Source organism: Podarcis melisellensis (genome assembly GCF_964234715.1).
Source record: "Podarcis melisellensis genome assembly, chromosome: 2".
Lineage (NCBI taxonomy): Eukaryota > Metazoa > Chordata > Lepidosauria > Squamata > Lacertidae > Podarcis > Podarcis melisellensis.
The window spans coordinates 27595556-27614027 of NC_138529.1; the positions used below are offsets into that span (position 1 = coordinate 27595556).

Genomic DNA, 18472 nt, shown 5'->3' on the forward strand with positions numbered 1-18472 from the left:
CTAAAATATATATGTATGTGTGTATGTGTACACCCCGCCCCCCCGGAAAATAAAATGAAGCAAGATGAGACAGGCAAGTCTCCATGTGGAACCACAAGTGCGTCCTGAACCCTAACTTGATCTTGTCTTTTTCTTTTTGTCCAGAAACAGCATTGTTTTCTTTCACTCCGCCACACCCCATCCTGCAAAATTTGCACGCAGCACACTTCAATTGCTTGACACTTGTAGCCCTCTCAGGGGCAGTTACTGTCTTTATTTAAAATATGTATATCCCAGCTGCTGTACCGGGCTCAAGTCAACTTCTAACCACAAAAACACCAAAACATCACAAGTTGCAATGTCTTCCATTCTAGATCCTCTGCCTGTACAACAGAAGGAAAGAAAGTGATCCCCTGGGGGCCTCTTCCATCTGTTCTCCTGAAAGTTCAGCACCTTTCCTTTTTCTTTGCCTCCTCCTTCCTGAAGTCTTACAATTCCAGCTGGTCATTATTTGAAATCTGTAACTAGGAAAATGTGCCTGCATATTTGGTTCTTTCCTCCTCCTTCCAAATTTCTTTTCCTTTTGTGTTATGACTTGGCAATCTCAAGCCTGATATTTTGTAAATCGGAGGCCTTTTGGGGGCTGAAAAGCAGGGTGAAAATGCTTTAACTACATGAAAGATGTGGTGTCTAGAGCCCTATCCAAGCAATTTCCTATGTTTATAAAATTGCTTTGGAGAGAGAGTGGTATTACCTGTTCTAGACCTGCTACTACATTATTATTATTATTATTATTATTATTATTATTATTATTATTATTATTAAAAATTATATACCACCCTTCATCCAAAGATTTCAGGGCAGTTCACATCTCAGGAGTTTGGTAAGGAAGTTGGATATTTTTACTGTTAAACTCCCCCTCCCCACAAAACCTTGTATTGTAACAAATAAAGCAGGAGGGGGGAAATGGGCGAACAACAATGCAAGCTACTTTTGAAGTCCTTGGAGGAAAGGCGGAATATAAGTGCAAAAACAGGAATAATATAAAGGCACGTTTCTGGAACAGGGGAAGACAATCGCTCAACACTTGCCTTGGCAGTGTCTGAAGAATATGCACAATTTTGAGCATATGTATCCTGCCAAGCCATCTGTGCGCAGTCAACAGGATACATTTATTCAGACCTTTTGGACATTACCAGGATGTGCGTGTCTTAGGAGCAAGCAGGTTCACCCCCCTCCTCTTCCATTCCTCCCATGTCATCTTTAAGACACGAGTAAGGAAAACTAAGCATAGAGGGGGCAGACGTTGAATCTGGAACAGGTACAGGTGTTCAAGTGGGGCTGGGGACCCTTGTAGGTGCTGCTGGTTTTGTAACCCCAACCCATTCCCCTTAAATCATACTCCAGGCATGCTCAACTCTTCTTGGCTGTAACTCTGCCTTTTTCTTAATAGGCCAAAGGTAAAGGGACCCCTGACCATTAGGTCCAGTCGTGACTGACTCTGGGGTTGTGGCGCTCATCTCGCTTTATTGGTTGAGGGAGCCGGCGTACAGCTTCCGGGTCATGTGGCCAGCATGACTAAGCCGCTTCTGGCAAACCGGAGCAGCGCACGGAAATGCCGTTTACCTTCCCACTGGAGCGGTACCTATTTATCTACTTGCACTGTGACGTGCTTTTGAACTGCTATGTTGGCAGGAGCAGGAACCGAGCAACGGGAGCTCACCCCGTCACGGGAATTCGAACCGCTGACCTTCTGATCAGCAAGCCCTAGGCTCTGTGGTTAACCCACAGTGCCACCCGCGTCCTTATCTTAATAGGCTGCCTGGATGCAAAAAGAGGATAGGTCTCCGGAACATTTTAATAATAGTGTGGAAGAGGTGACTTCTATGGATGTAACTGGCTTGCCTCTTCTGTGCAACAGTTAGGGTTGAGGAGTTCTGCCTTCTTTTGTATCTGGCAACCCTGCTTCTTTAAACAAGCAAGCACGTTAGCTCAGATGTAATTTATCACTATATACTGCTGGACCAGAGAGAGCACCTGGGGTAGTATTCTATCCAAACCACAGGTTGCAAAAGCGAACTGCTTTTTATGGCAATCCGGTGCTACCTCTAAACCTTCTGCTTTGTCCTCTGTGCTTGAAGAGTACGAGTTCTCTTTCACCATTGCTTCAAGTGTTACAGTCTGAGAGCGGTCCCATGGAACGATTTCTTAACCTGTAACCTTGTTAACCGATGGAACTCACTGCAGCAGGATTAGGTTGCATCTAAGGACTTGTTCTTGATGCAAGTATTTCTGTTATTACAACAGGCCCCCCATACCCCCCCAAAAAAATTGCCTGGTGGGGGGTTGTTGATAGAACCCCCAGAACCAGCCCAGGACAAGCAGAAATGCTTTTGCTGATGGAGCAGTTGTAACAGTGAGACACTGGATTCCTCCCTTGGTTTGCTTTTCATCCACTCCCTTTTCTATGTAAGTAGTGCTCTCTTCTCAGAACACTTATATCTATATCCTTTCCCAGTTAAACCTAACAGTTCCAAATTTAGTTACACTTTCCTCTCATACATTTCGCTATTTCATTCATCTACCTGCTTGCAATCACATAGCAGAGCAATGAAGAAGCCCTCCTCTTAAGGCTGAAGTGGGATTCACAAAATAAAACCAATATTTATCTTACTGGTGGTTGGAAGGCACGCACCTATAAATTCTAGTTTATTGCATGCAGCCTGTTTGGGTAATTTCTCTCTCCCCTCTTTCCCCCTCATGTGAGGCTTCAATTAAAAAAAAAGAAAGCCAACCACCCTCTTGACTTAAGTAGATTTTCAAAGTCCTGCAAAGTTAAATTTTTAGCTATTTGATGTGTCTAAACTCAGGGCCCCAGAGAATCTATTGCCTGTCCTGGATAGTATTTCCTTTGCCCTGATTTTTTTTTTTAAAGTTAAATCCAGGATACTCTGTGACTACACCAAAGGAGTGTCCTCAAGATCTTGCTGGACTACAACTCCCATCATCCCTGACAATTGGCTTTGCTGGTTGAGGCTAATGGGAACTGTAGTCCAACAACTTCTGGAAGGCCCCACATTGGCTACCCCCATGTTTTCCCAGATAGTGAACTATGGGAGTAAGGTCACCCAGTTTGGTAGGGGGGCAAAGGATAAAATAAACTACTTTCAGGGGCCCTCAAGTTGCCAGTTGACCATTCTTGGCTTACAACATTGGTCTATTAATAGAAATCAATGCACCTAGATTGGAAAATGAGACCTGTCAGGGTTTCCCAAGCTTGGGTCTCCAGCTGTTGTTGGACTACAACTCCCATCCTCTCTAGCTAGCAGGATGAGTGGTCAGGGATGATGGGAATTGTAGTCCAAAACAACAACAATAGATGGAGACCCATAAGTGCTTCACCTGCACGGGCAGCGAACGATTTGCATGGAGGTTACATTTCAAGGCACCACATGCTTACGTGAAATTGCATATAATCGGAGCACCCATGGAAAAAGCCTGGAAACACACCCTGCCCCGTTCTGCTGCATTTTGGAGCCTTGACTGCCCCCAGTTTTGGAGCCTAGATGCGGTTGGTGGGGAGAGGATGAATTGGTTACTCCTCTATCTAGGTTCCAAAATTGATTGGGTGGAGGTGAATTTGTGGTTTTCAGGGGTAAAGATAAAGGGACCCCTGAGCATTAGGTCCAGTCGTGGCCGATTCTGGGGTTGCGGCGCTCATCTTGCTCTATAGGCCGAGGGAGCCGGCGTACAGCTTCCAGGTCATGTAGCCAGCATGACTAAGCCGCTTCTGGTGAACCAGAGCAGCACACGGAAATGCCATTTACCTTCCTACCAGAGTGGTAACTATTTATCTACTTGCACTTTGACGTGCTTTCAAACTGCTAGGTTGGCAGGAGCAGGGACTGAGCAACAGGAGCGGGGATTCAAACCGCCAACCTGCTGATCTGCAAGTCCTAGGCTCTGTGGTTTAACTCACATTGCCACCCGCGTCCCTTTTCATTGCTTTTCAGGGCTTAAGTGGCAGCTAAAGGGAGGGGCTAAGGACTTCCACACATGGCACTGACCCTCTGCTGTACCTGCATTCCCATGATCTCTGAAAACAAGTGAATGGGGCCAAGGCTGGAATGTACAATTCTTTGGAATTATCGATGGCTGGGGAGGCTCACCAAGAGAATGGGGGGGGGGGGAGGCAGAGATACAGGGACAAAATGGCCTTGGATCTTGTGCCTTTACCTGGTTCACACCGCTGCTAAGGAGGTGTGAAACTTGCCAGCATCACAGTAACAGCGATTTTACACTCAGTTCTTCCCAGAGTGTGAATTACACCACCCAGGGTGAAGAGGGGGAACAATTGCAAGCTGCAGTGGGTGTAAGAAACCACACGGATGCAGCAGTTCTGCATTCTAATTTCGTTCCAGATTTCACTGGGAGGCAGAACTGAGGAGGATTTGCTGCATATCTGCCTTTATCGCTGACAGTATGCTGCATCACACAAGGCTAATGTTATCATTTGCAAGGGGTTAGGGGCGGGGGAAGAGGGGGGGAAAAGACCCGCCTCCTGACCACTGTAGGGCACATGTAAGGCTGTTCCTGGAGTCTTGCACTCAGTTTTTGGAATCTACCTTTGACACTTAAACGTTGCTCTGTGTGTGTGTGTGTGTGTGCGCGCGCGCGCATGCACACAATAAAGAGAATGATCCAAGGTCTGAAAGAAATCTCTAAGGAGCAAAAGCTTTCAAGTGTGGCAGGCAGTTGATGGGTAATGCGGAGAGAGCAAATGTTGACCACCTTAATCTCGGTTTCCAAACCGGGCTTTAGGCTATGGTTGCAGGGGGAGTCCACAGCACCGTGCCTGGTGGCCACAGGTGAGATGCAGCATGGTGACATCACTCCAGCCTAGATAGCTCAGTTGGCTAGAGTGTGGTGGTGATAACACTAAGGTTGCAGGTTCTGTCCCCATATGGGACAGCTGCATATTCCTGCATTGCGAGGGGTTGAACTAGATGTTCCTCAGGGTTCTTTCCAACTTTACAATTCTGTATATCTGTACATACAAATCAAAGGAGCGATCCATCTCCTCCACTGGCTGCGTGGCTGAAAACCTCCTCTGGTAGGAGAATGGGAAACGTCAGAGCAACAGATCTGAATGTTAAAAGTCGACACAATGGTAGCGAACAATTACTTTTTACCATATAGCGTGGCTGGATTCTCCATTAATGTGCCCATGTTAGAGGCTCTTTGAAAACCTGGACCCAAAACAAGAGGGGCTCAGATAACAGACGTTACAGTGGTACCTCGGGTTAAGAACTTTATTTGTTCTGGAGGTCCGTTCTTAACCTGAAACTGTTCTTAACCTGAGGTACCACTTTAGCTAATAGGGCCTCCCGCTGCCCCCGCGCAATTTCTGTTCTCATCCTGAGGTAAAGTTCTTAACCTGAGGTACTATTTCTGGGTTAGCGGAGTCTGTAACCTGAAGCGTCTGTAACCCATGGTACCACTGTATTCAGCTGGCATGTGAAAGTGGTCTTGAAATCTCTGACTTTTTGAGCTGCTTTGTCTTTTAGAGGTTTGCATGTGTTTCTTGGCTTGTTTCCACACTATCTACTCATGAATGTCTGGATCTGTTTTTAGGGCACATTTCACAACAAAAGTTGCTGGAAACCCCGAAACCTTGCAGAGCTCACTGGCCTGAAATTTTGCCTGTTACTCTTTCTAAACTTCACATTTTGCATTATTGTAATATCTCTTGGATATTATCTTTTACCTATCATTTCCCTTCATCCTTAAATACATTTTCATGCAGTTAGTTTTACTTCTCAGAAGCTTTCGGAGAAACTTCTGGAGCAGCAAAACATCACCCCTCTCCCAAACGTGGATTACTGCATATCCCTTACAACAATTTATAATAAGCCTAGTTTCCCTATTCTTGGAACAAGTAGCAAAGCATATATTTAAGGTCTTTTTCTTTTTCTAGTATGATTTGGAAGCCATCTATGTTTGCATCTAATCAGGCCCAGTGGAGATAAAACTGAATGCAAATAATACTTTTTTTGTTTTGTTCCTAATCACATTATAGCTAATATAATACTATTAGTCTGATCTGTACCTCCAGTTGTCCTCTGAAAATGCCGCACCATAATCTTAATCAACACAAACTCTGGGCATGCAAGCCGGGAAAGGCTTTTTCATCCTGTGGTTTTTTTGTGCAACGTCTCATGATTGCACCAACTGTTAAAAGCCAGTGCTCTATAGGCATGAATTTATCTCTCTATTTCTGTAAGCATGCCACATAAATGTTGCAAGGGAACTGTACATATCAGGAGAACAGTCTTTTTTTAAAAAATGAAAGTGGGTTCAGGGGGAGATATTGTCTCAGCCAGTGACAGTGCTAGGATTTGTTCGGCTTCCGTTCCTCCAGGACTAGGTAAGCAGTTTATTTTTTGCTAGAAAAGCAAAGGCATTTCTAGGAAGTATACCTTATGGATGCATGAACTGATAGCTCTCCCCACCTCAGAATATTCAAAGTATGGTGAATATGCATGAGATATGGTGGCCAAGTACCTGATGTGCTTGTCTGCGCCACTAAAGATTGAGGAATCACCCTTTACTGTACAGATGTCAGCAGTTCCATTGGCTGTAAATGGATGTCTGTTCCACTGAGAAGGTGACATGGGTCTTGGTTGAAGCTAAGCAGGTTTGGGTCTGGCCCAACCTGGATGAGTTACTTATCTGGGAAGCACATGTGCACACCTTTGTTTCTCGATGGAAGGAAGTTTCATAAGTGTAATAAACAAGCAAAATAAGTTATACCATAAGTTTGCATTTCTTAATCCATGCCTGTTGAATACAGCTGAAAATGTTTCTAGCTAATATCTTAGGACAGGGCTTAAAACTTGCTAGATCTTCTTTGGTGGATCTCAGTTCTAGTAAAAAACAACAACCAAAGCTAGGTGCAAAATAGCGTTTCTGTGAATAGGGCGCCTGAACACATGCTAAGTCCAAGTCACAAGACAGGAGATTCCGACTTAAAATCTTAAGAACTTCCTGACGGTAAGAGCTGTTCGACAGTGGAACGGACTCCCTGGGAAGGTGGTGAGCTCTCCTTCCTTGGAAGTTTTAAAGCAGAGGTTGGATGGCCATCTGTCATGGATGATCTAGTTGAGATTCCTGCATTGCAGGGGGTGGAACCAGGTGGCTCTCAGGGTCCCTTCCAACTCTACAATTCTAAGATTTTAAGTATTTGTGATCCAGTCCAGAACCGAGCCCAGACGTCCTTGCACACAAAAGTTCAACACCTTGTTTTCCCCCTGAGTGTTCCGTTTCAGCAACCTCATTTAGAGTGGCCAGGAGAAAGATGCTTTTCAGTTAATGCTTCTTCCTAATTGCATCACAGCTCATAGTAGCAATGCAGCAATAGAGGTACTGCTGATCTGTGCCGCTGGTTTTCCTCTGAAAATACCATTTCACCAGTTGTAAACCTTTCAAAGACCCTGTCCCAGAATATGTTTCGCCTTCCTGCTGGACTACAGGAAGAGATGAGAAGTTCTCCACACAGTTTGACATTTCTGCCCACTTCTTGTTGGTCACTTGGAGGACTGAAAATGGAAAATGCCATTTAAGGTGCCATTTTAAAACACTTGATGGCAAAATAGCATGCAACAGGCAACTTGACCATGATTAGATATTTTTATCAGCAGGAGCAAGAGATTTAATGTTCTATAGAAGAAGAAGATGATGATATTGGGCATGAAACCCACTCTTGATAATTGATTTTTCCCTCCTGTTGCACATTCTCATGGCCCTTATGAATCAGAAACAACAGTGTACTCCTAGCCATGTCTACTCAGAATTAAGTCCTGTTGAATTCATAGGGTCTTACTTCCAGGTAAGCAGGGCTAGGATTGCAGACTAAGTTAGATGTTACAGTGGTACCTTGTGTCTTGAACTTAATCCATTCCGGGAGTCTGTCCTACTCTCCAAACCGTTTGAAAACAAGGTGCAGCTTCCGATTGGTTGCAGGAGCTTCCTGCACTGAAGCAGAAGCTGTGTCGGATGTTCGGCTTCCGAAAAGCGTTTGCAAACCAGAACACTTGCTTCCAGGTTTGCAGCTTTCGGGAGCCGATTCGTTCGGCAACTAAGCTGTTCGAGAACCAAGGTACCACCGTACTCGGTTTGATTTCAAGTAGGCAGTCCCTCTTAGGCTGGAGACAGAAGATAGTTTTTAAGAGTGTTTCATTTTAATTATTGGGTATATATGTGTATTTCGTTTTTCTCACAGTCATCTCATGCAAAACAGGTTTTTATAACAATACAAAAATGTACGTGAAGTGATAGTGCGATGAGACTGTATATACAAGATGGGCTTTGATGCCTCTTTCAAACCACCTTCCGTGGTCTTTAAAAAACAAACAAACCCGGCTGTCCAACTCTTTATCTTTAGTGGGTAGCTTGTTGGTATCCAAATCCTGGATATCCTGCTTTCAGTATTTCCCACCCACTACCAGCAGACAGGAGTATAAAGAATGCTTTATAGTTTTGTAGCCAAAGAAGTTCAGGATCTATTTGGGGCTTTCAACCATTGGCATTGATCAGGACATCTATTCTGCATTCTCTCTCTCTCTCTTCCCCCCGCCCTCTCTCTCTTGTCAAAAGGCGACAGATTGCAAGTGGCACTTACAACGTAGAGACTAGGTTGTGATTACCCATTGGATAACATTTTAATTGTGCTTCTGGCACTCTGTCAAGCTAATTTGAACTGCATTTCAATATTACAACATTTATTTAGGCCCATAACAATATGGATTAATCTTAAATTATAATACAGGGAGAATTCCGCATTTATTTCCTATTTGCCAAATATTTAAAAAGGGAGCCCTGACAGGAAACAGAAACGTACAAGCACCCGAGAAAAAACAGCAACCACAACCCTTTGTAACCGCTGGGTGAAGGCACAGATTGAATTGAGAAGAGCAAGAGGAGAACTTGCATTTATTATGATATGTGGACAGAACTTAGGAAAGTAACTTAAAAGTAAGCTTTCATAATGGCCTATCTCTTTCTTGATCGGCCTTTTGTGATTTGCATTGGAGGGCAAAGCAATAACTAGCTGCTATCCAAGTTGCACAGTTTCAGTTTGCAGTGAAATTAATAGCTGAAAAATACTGATTTTTTTTATTTTTGTCTAAACAAGCAGTTTGGAACGTGTTCGTAAGCACACAAAAGTCCAGTTTGCAGGTCCCGTTAAACCAGAGATGATGAACCTGTAGTCCTCCAGATGCTGTTCTATCAGCCACTGGTTTGCCACCCCTGTGTTAAACCATCGCTAAAAACAACCTGTGTTCCTACTTTAGGGAAGGGCCATAGCTCTGTGATAAGAGCATCTGCCGTGCAAACATAAAGTCGCAGGTTCAATCCCCAGCATCTCCAGGTAGGGTTGGGAGAGACTCTTGCCTGAAATCCTGGAGAACCGTTGCCGATCAGTATAGACCAGAGTCTCCCAAACTTGGATCTTCCACTGGTTTTGGACTACAGCTCCCACCATCCCTAGCTAGCAAGACCAGTGGTCAGGGATGATGGGAACTGTTGTCCCCCCAAAAAGCTGGAGACCCAAGTTTGGGGAAAACTGGTGTAGACAACACTGAGCTAGATGGATTACCAGTCTGACTCAGTATAAGGGAGCTTCCTATGTTCTTAATATGAATAAGCAACACGCTTGTACGTTCAGCTCAAAAGTTCTTGTTCTGTTCATCCTCTGATGCAGCTACAGCACTAGGAACAAAATTATGAGATGTCATAACCCAGGTTTGTGGTTTGTTCCACTCCAGAGAAATCGTGAATGGTAACCATGGTTTGTTTTTGACTTACTGCTCATGGTTTGATTGTGGGAAATAAGCCAATTGCATGGGTTTCTATATTATAACAAGCCAGACTCTTGACTCATGTGGAGTTAGCAATGTGCACCAGCACACTGTGTTCACATAAAACCATAGAATTTTTTTAAAGAAACCTATGGCTTACTGTGACATGCAAAACATGCTATACATGTGGAAACCTAAGGTATCAGGTGATATTGAATACAGGTCTGCCTGCGGCAATTCCTGTGATTGTGACAGCTGTAAAACGTGTTGTCAGAATTGAATTATTGCTGTGGACCAATAGCCATGATACCTCTTTTACAGATTACATTGTTTCAGCCTCCCAAATATGGTATGTCTTGTAGACAGAAAATATAGCGTGTGTGAACAGGTTCTGAAAAATGTATTTTCGCCGGTGCAATGGAATCTCTTAGATAAACTTTGCTAGTTTTCTGTCTTCTCCCCAAACAAAATATGCCATTTACCCAAAGCATTGCAGATAATCTAAAAATATCCTGAATTTATTTTGGATTAAGCCAAGGCCACTTGCTCACTTACTTTGTTTTATTAATACTTTATTAAAACACCTTTTCTGCCAGCAGACCCCGATGAACTTGCCACGTAGCCATGTTGGATTTTAGGAATGTTCCATATGTATATCATCTTTTTGATGGTGCCCTGTGTTGGATACTTCAGAGAACAAGGTGTGAAAGTACCATATACCGTATTTCTCCGTGTATAAGACTATGTTTTTCCCCTAAAAAAGAATGTCCAACATTAGGGGGCGTCTTATACATGGGGGTGTCTTATAGATGGAAAAATATGGTACATTAAATCAATTCTTTTAGTTTAATGTCATTTTTCAACTACCGGAGATAAACAGCACAGTTCTATTGTATATCGCAAGTCCAGCTAAGTTCAGTGGGGTTTAGACCCAGGTTAGTAGATATAGGATTTGCAGTTTTACTGATGCTTGGTGCAAAACGGTTTATTCTTCTCCCCTTACCATTTTTTAAAGGAATCCACATGCTGTTTGTTGTCAAAGCAATCAGTATCTTAAGCCAACATAATATCTAAAGCACTTTTGTTAATGTTTATTAACTTCAGGTATTTTATATGCCTCCTTTCCCCAGCTCCAGGCAGTTTATGTAATGGTACAGCAACAAAAAAAGTAAATAAAAATTGCCAGCACTTTTGTATAATTAAAGCCTACTTCTGTCGCTTGCTAATTTGTCTGCTGAGGGAGAGTCTGGCCTTCATAATATTGCTTTGGTGCTGCAGAATATGCCTTTCTAGGAGTCCATGCCTTGATGTCTTAATGAAAGGCTTTGCCGTTCTCTCTGTGCCAAAGTTTGGGAACTTACAGGCAGCAGATGACAAGAGTCTTCTCTGGTATTACTCACTGGCTTATCCCTCATGGGCCTAAAAAGAAAAAAAAATGCACCCCATTGTTTTCCCTGGTTCCAGCAACGCTGAGAGGGAACATGGGAGTTTTTGAGAACGGCAGCAATGAGAGGGGATGTTCTGAATGTCTGACCAGTACCTTGCATATTGTAGGGGAAATATTGCAAGCTGGTGTTCTCTTCTACCCCACATGCACCCACCCCTTGGGTTCCAAAAGAGAGGCAAAAATGGCGCCAGAAGAGATCTGAACTGGCGGGAGCATAAATGGCATTTTCTCCCCACTTTGTCTTCCCAATTCTTCTCTGAGAGTTTATTTTAGGAAGAGAGGCATCGGTTTAGGGCACAGCACTCCTCGTTGGCCGGCAGCCAAGCAGACCCCAAGTAATTATAGCGAAAATCCAACCAATTCTCAGGGGCTTGGAATCTTTAAATCTATACGGAGAGCTCCGGGCCTGTTAAAGAAGAGGGTTACAAGCAATCCCCTCCTGAAGCGAATGCAGCCATCTTGGGAGACACGGCTGACAGGAACCGTCCTCTGAGGAGGCTGTCGCGCATGCATGTAGTCGCCTTGTTTTAACAAGTTCTGGCGTTATCAACCGAAGGAACCAGAAACTGATTGGGAGATGAGGGGACGAGAGCCAAGAGGTAACCGTGTGCCTTGCCAATGGGTCACTAGGATGGGTTCTGACCCCAGCTTGCTTTGACTTGTAGCGGGGTCTTGTTTGTTGAAGCAGCTGGTGAGCCTCTCTGAAGGGGCTGTGTGTGTGTTTGTGTGTTGGGGACAAGAGCCTCTTCTCTAAAGACATCCCTGGTGGTTTCACTAAATTGGTCCCTGCACTTCAAGGGAAGTTGCTAAGCTAAGTGGCCCACCAGAACCCCCTCCCTCCTCTGCTGTGTGATGGGTAAGGATGCCTGTGTACGGTCACTGCCTGCATGTGGCCAGCGCACCTGTGTGTGACAAGCAGCCTAACTCGGGCCTGGGCTCTGTTGTTTTCTGCAAGAGCTAACAAGAGTGCTTTCAAGTTTCCTGGCTGAGAAACTTACTGAGCTCCACTCCAGAGGTTGAGAGCAGACCCTAGGCCACTTCAGGGCCTAAGCTGGAGCAGGTTTCAGTCTAGAGCTCATCCCTCAAACAAGTGTCAGAGCTCGGAGGAATATGCAAAGAAATAATCGAATGCTCTGAGCATGTGCAGAGTGGTCCCCCCCACTCACTTCGGAGGATTAGAGACAAGGGTTTCCAAGGTATATATCTTCCAGACAGGCTTGAGCACCAGCGCTTTTTAGTATAAGAATGGTAAGTAAGGGTGTCAGGTGTCCCTACTTGCAGTGCCCTTTGCCCACCAACCTTGAATCTGTTACACACACAGGCTCCATTTGTGTACCCCCTCTGCCCTCCACAGGTTTGTATTTGGATGGTGTTAACAGTTTCCTCCAGTCTGCCCTTCCCCTCCACTTCTCAGGGTTTCCTTCCTCCCAGAGGTTCCTGTTCCATGGAAACCCTGTTCTGCAAGGAAGGAAATGGGCACCCAGGAAGGTGAAGAGGGGGGCAGACAGAGGAAGCAAACTATAGGCTGCGGGGAGGCAAAGGAGATATTCATTGACACTGGAAAGCAGCTGTTTTATGAATCATCAAGAGGAAGACTTGCTTGTCTGCCCCTCAGCATGTCAGCCCTTGGGAGAGCACCCTGCCACGGAACTGAAGCCTAGGCCGCAATTTCTAACAGGACCCCAAAATTGACCGAGCACATATTTTCAAAGCTGAAAGAGTTAAAAGTTTTTTTTTAAAGTACTGTATTTCCAAGGGGTGCACATTTTCCTGGGCTCCTCTTACGTTATGCAATTTTGCCATACACCCCCACCCTAATTTATCATATATTGTTAGCCGCTTTGAGTATCTCCATTGGAGTGGGAAAGAAAGTGGGATAGAAATGTTTCGTTTAAAATAAACTGGTTGTCTCACAATGGGGCGACTGCCAAGCTTTCTTTGAGGCGTGGAGCGTTGCCAGAGTCGGAAGTGGGGCAGTGGCCTTGCAGGACTGAAAAGATTTGCTGATCTCATACGGCATTTCTTCCTTTGGTGACATAACTAACAAGATAATAATTAAAGTCAGTTGCTTTAAGATGCCTCCAGATAATCACCATCAAGCTCTAAGAATCTGTGCTCTAAGCTCACTTCAGAAGATCAGAAATAATACATCCCCCCCCCCCCCGGTATATAGGGAAATCACCAAGTCGTACCATGGCTGCGAACACGCGCACAAACACAAATGCACACTGCTGTATCCAAGGTTGGACTACCTCAGGGTACCTAGAAATATGATTTTAAGCCATGTCCAGGGCTAATTCTGGGAAGTCCCAAATAAACATTATAAGATTAGCACTCTTTTCCTGGCTGTCATTGTTTCAGCAGGGACCATAGCCCGTTGGCAGAGCACATGATGTAGACGTTCTCAGGTTCAATTCTTGGCACCTCTGGTTAAAAGAATCAGGTAGGAGGTGATGGAGAACACTACTGTTTGAGACACTGGGTAGCTGATACTATAGTCATAGTAGACAATATTAGGCTAGATCAGGGGTCAGCAAACGTTTTCAGCAGGGGGCCGGTCCACTGTCCCTCAGACCTTGTGGGGGGCCGGACTATATTTGGGGGGGGGATGAACGAATTCTTATGCCCCACAAATAACCCAGAGATGCATTTAAAATAAAAGCACACATTCCACTCATGTAAAAATGCCAGGCAGACCCCACAAATAACCTAGAGATGCATTTTAAATAAAAGGACACATTCTACTCATGTAAAAACATGCTGATTCCCGGACCGTCTGCAGGCCGGATTTAGAAGGCAATTGGGCCACATCTGACCCCCAGGCCTTAGTTTGCCTACCCGTGGGCTAGATAATGGACTAAATAGACTGACATCTTCCTATGTTTCTGACTGTAGGTCCTTGCATCCCAGATTCCCTTTCTGTGGATTCTAATATTCAGCGTCATGCAACTCTTTGAACTGCCATGTGGGGGTCACTAGAGAGTTCCAATGAGGGATTGCAACACCATGACAGAAGTTGAGTTTATGTTCTTACCCTAACCCTAACCCCCCCCCCCTTTTATAAGGTGTTCACACAGGTTGTGATTGGGCACATGCTTTGCAGTCCAATATGGGGCGCAGGAGGCTTGCTGAGGCAAAACTGAGAAACCATCCACTCTTGCCTTTTGACACAGCTCCAGGAAGTTCTCCAGTTACCTTCCGAACAGGTTGGGGACTTGGAGGGTGCTTTCAGGATGAACTTGGAAGGGTTACTTTCTTCTCCATCCTGTTTCTTCAGGAGTGCACTCTAGCAGTCCCTGTGAACTTCCCTGCTTCCCAGACAGCGGTGTTTATGCAGCTGTGCCAACTGCTCTGTTACGTAGTGCTTAGAGCCAGGCAGGGACCATAACACAGCATCTTTTTTTCCTTTTCTTTTTTGGGGTCCAAATTCTACAGATTTGACCTCGTTTAGTTAGGGGCTTGCTTTTCTCCAGAGCTCTTTACAATAAGATTTAACTAGAGTAACCTCCATGAACTTAAAACACAGAGATCTGTTGGCAGAGGGGGGAGAAAATACTTTGAATTGTAGATTACCTAGGAAAACAGCCCAGGAGATTTGACCTCCCCCTCCCCACTCCCCTTTTTAACTTGCCTCAACTCCACTTCCTCCTCAGAGGCTGAGACTCTTATTGGGCCTTCTGCCATCTCTCCTTATATTCTTTATTTGTCGTGATCTGAGGGGCAGGTGTCTATTAATTCTCACTTTTCACGAGCATGAGTTTTGTTGAAAATAGACTATTAAAACGTCTCGATTCTTCAAAGTCTTTATAAAGTTTTTAGGTGTGCAACCTTAAGACTTTTACAAGGCTATGCCTGAAAATATTGAGTGAAAGTGACTCACTTGTTTGTAAAAGGTGCATTTTAAAAAATAAATTATTTTTATTTCTAAGTTTCAGAAGTTTACAAATTGATACATGCTTTTCCATTTCACATTTGACTTCCCCACCGCCCCTCCATGCTTTTCCTCATATTTTCTGACATTGCAGCATATCATGTTTGTTAAATGCGTGTATTGCACAGGTACACTCGTGCAAGTTGCCTGCTCTAAACATCCCATAAGATGCACATCACGTCGTATCTTGTGATGGGCTTTCATGAGAAGCTGCTAAGGGAGTCTATCTGGGCTGAAGAGCAGAATATAAATAGAAGTAATCAGGGAGCTGTGGTTGACTATTGCTCCCTGTTCAAATACATATTGGGTGACAAACCTGGGTTTGCTTCTCATGTGTCAAATGCGTGAAACAGTCTTGAATCACGGTGGCCTGTATAAAGGTACCAAGATTTTCCTGTGTAAAGAGACCTTCTTGCCAGGTTGGATGGGGTTGAAAAAAGGTCTCTGTAAGAAATTCCACCTCCTTCTCCCACTCTCCCTCACTTCTTTGATCCTCCTCTGTCTCTAGCTTGTCACCCCTCATTTACCACAAAACATTCACCACATTTTCCATGTTGGTTGCAATTTATTTTTCAGTCACCAGCTGCTTTCCCAATCTCATTTTCTCTCGCATACAACCATGTTCTCTCCTCGCTCCTCCCATGCGCCCCCCTGCTGCTCCCAACTATTATTATTATTATTATTATTATTATTATTATTATTATTATTATTATTATTGCAATCATTGTTGCCATTATTATTTTGCTATAAATTAGGAAGCGTAATCAATATTTGGAAAAGCCCGGTGAGATTTGCTCTGTTTGCATAAGCTGATGGAGTGGATGTTTCTCTGATATTTCAGTATGTCAAAGGGCTTTATGGGGCAAATTGATTGATGAGCAAGACAGGCTAAGATTACACCGGGTGATGGCAGCACTTACAGGGGAAGACTTTTGGAGACCCAGCAACGGCGGGTGGGGGGCGTGGAGGAGTTCTTAGCCTGTCTTGCAAAGCTACTTGGGTGCTAATTTGCAACCGTTGGCTTCTCCATTCCTTATTACGGCACCTGCTAAACTGTTTACGAAGGGAGCTGCCAGATTGCTGGTTTCGCCACAGGCCTTTTCACACTTTTAGGGCCAAAACTTTAGAGATTGTTTCAATAAAATATAACGTTATCATGGAAATGAGCCGCTTTCTCTTACGCTGTTGTTCCCATACCCCCACCCTCAGATGAACAGCCGTTAATTGTGTGCGTTTGTGTGTGTGTGTGCTTATGTGCAATTTCGAATGTAATCTTCCCACCGTTTTATTTGCAGCAATATATCTCTGGATTAGATCACTGGTCTTAACAGTAAATTGAGCTAGTGGCACCTTCATTTAGTTCTTCCTTCTCCTCTTCCTCCTTCTCCTCCCCCCGTCTCTCTCCCACACATACACACGCAGGACTTATGTGATGTGGGCGTGGGGGGGACAGGACTTATAAGCATCTATAATAGAAATAGAAACCTGACTCGCGTCTTCATGAGTCAGCACAATATAACATTAGCTTTTGACTTGGGAAAAGTTGCATTGAAATGTGTATACAGTGGTACCTCAGGTTAAGTACTTAATTCTTTCCGGAGGTCTGTTCTTAACCTAAAACTGTTCTTAACCTGAAGCACCACTTTAGCTAATGGGGCCTCCCGCTGCCGCCGCGCCACCGGAGCACAATTTCTGTTCTCATCCTGAAGCAAAGTTCTTAACCCGAGGTACTATTTCTGGGTTAGCGGAGTCTGTAACCTGAAGCGTATGTAACCCGAGGTACCACTGTACAAACCTTAAAAACACACACATACACACACATCTTGAGGACAGCTCACTGCTCTGAGTGAAGTGAAACCAGTTGCATCCCTAAATCTAAGCAACATTTAGCCAACACTGAGCCCTCCCAGCCACCGTTGTTGGCCTCCTAACTCCCATTAGCCCTAGCAGCTTGACCAATGGGAGACAGTATAATAAAGGAGGATGGAGAATTTGATGGGGTCTTCCTCCTCATGCAGAATCTAAATACCTGTTTCCCAACCAGTTGGATGAACTCCTGTGCTGTCTTGAGTTGGCTCTGTTCACCTGGCACAGAATTTATATAGTACAGAGTGCACTATGACTGATTGCACATTCCCTCATTTTATTTTTTTGAAAACGGCTTTGATTATGCACTTTCCTTGCAAAGCTGCACGCGGTTGCACCAGAGAGAGAGGCTGTAGTGTCGCAGTCCATTTCTTTGCCCGGACCACTAAAATTAGGGTGAGATGTGCGGGGGGGGGGGGGAGAGAACCACCTCTGTGACCTTGCACAGCTCCCATTCACTTCAGTGGGGTGTGCGCAGGAGAACTGTCCCATGGATTTTATCTCAGTTTATTATCAAACAGCTTCATTACACCTTTTTTATTCCTCAAAATGCTCTGCAATTCCTTTCTCACTCTGACTACTTAATGTGCTGCGATTGTAACAGGTACATGTTATAGCCTTACACTGTGTACCTGCTAAAGCCACAATATTTGGAGCACATGAATGTTTTTTTTCTTTTTTTATAAAAAAACAACCCATGCATACCACAAAACAGGAGCTAAAGCCTCTGAGGATGCTTGGGCAATGTATGCCAAGTTTGAGAAAGACGATCTACATTTCAGACATTTCCATTTTAGCAGAAGTTCTTTCCTGTTGAAACGGCCCCTAACTGTAAAGTAACCAAGCAAGACAGTGACTTGCCCAAGACTATGCAAAAATGCTAGAATTTGAACCAGGATCTCTCCCAGCCACCGTGCTGGCCCTCTGTAAAAATGACCCAAATTCCTGCAAACTCAGTTGAATTTTTAAGCAAGCTGGCCTTGCCTTCTCCCACCATTGCCAGCTAAAATGGTTGTTATGTTATCTGCCGTAGCTCAGCTCATTCTGAGCGAAGCCAAGAGACGTCAGGCGTTGGAATTGCAGAAGTTTTGAAAGAACGCCTGTGTTGCATGCATCAAACCTTTACCCAAATAGCAACCTCCCATGTGAGCCAGCTAAGCATCTTGCTGCTGGCTTAAGACTTGCATCCATGATGAAATGCTATGAAAAGCTGAAAGAGCCCTGCGTGCAGTTGCTGTCCTGCCCCAGCCCCTGTATGAGCTTGCACAATGTTCTCTCCCCATCCCAAGTTTGCCACCTCTTCCCCACTCTTTGTTGCCCATCCATTCCCCACCCCACAACAGAATTACTCATCCAGGGAACATTGTGTTTGCGAGGGAGGAACCTGCT

The 18472-nt window shown here is 44.5% G+C and overlaps 1 protein-coding gene across 9 annotated transcripts in view; it reads left to right on the forward strand.

The window, feature by feature from the left end:
• The window catches only part of BAHCC1 (BAH domain and coiled-coil containing 1), a 116979-nt gene that overhangs the window by 36123 nt on the left and 62384 nt on the right, over positions 1–18472 (forward strand). The window contains exon 1 of one of the 9 annotated variants that reach the window (XM_081899487.1): positions 11849–11885. The exons of the other annotated variants lie outside the window; for them this stretch is intronic. Within the exon in view, the coding sequence (XP_081755613.1) occupies positions 11864–11885 (22 nt within the window). The 5' untranslated portion in view covers positions 11849–11863. Of the gene's footprint in view, positions 1–11848; positions 11886–18472 lie in introns of those variants that run through there. 9 annotated transcript variants of the gene reach the window in all.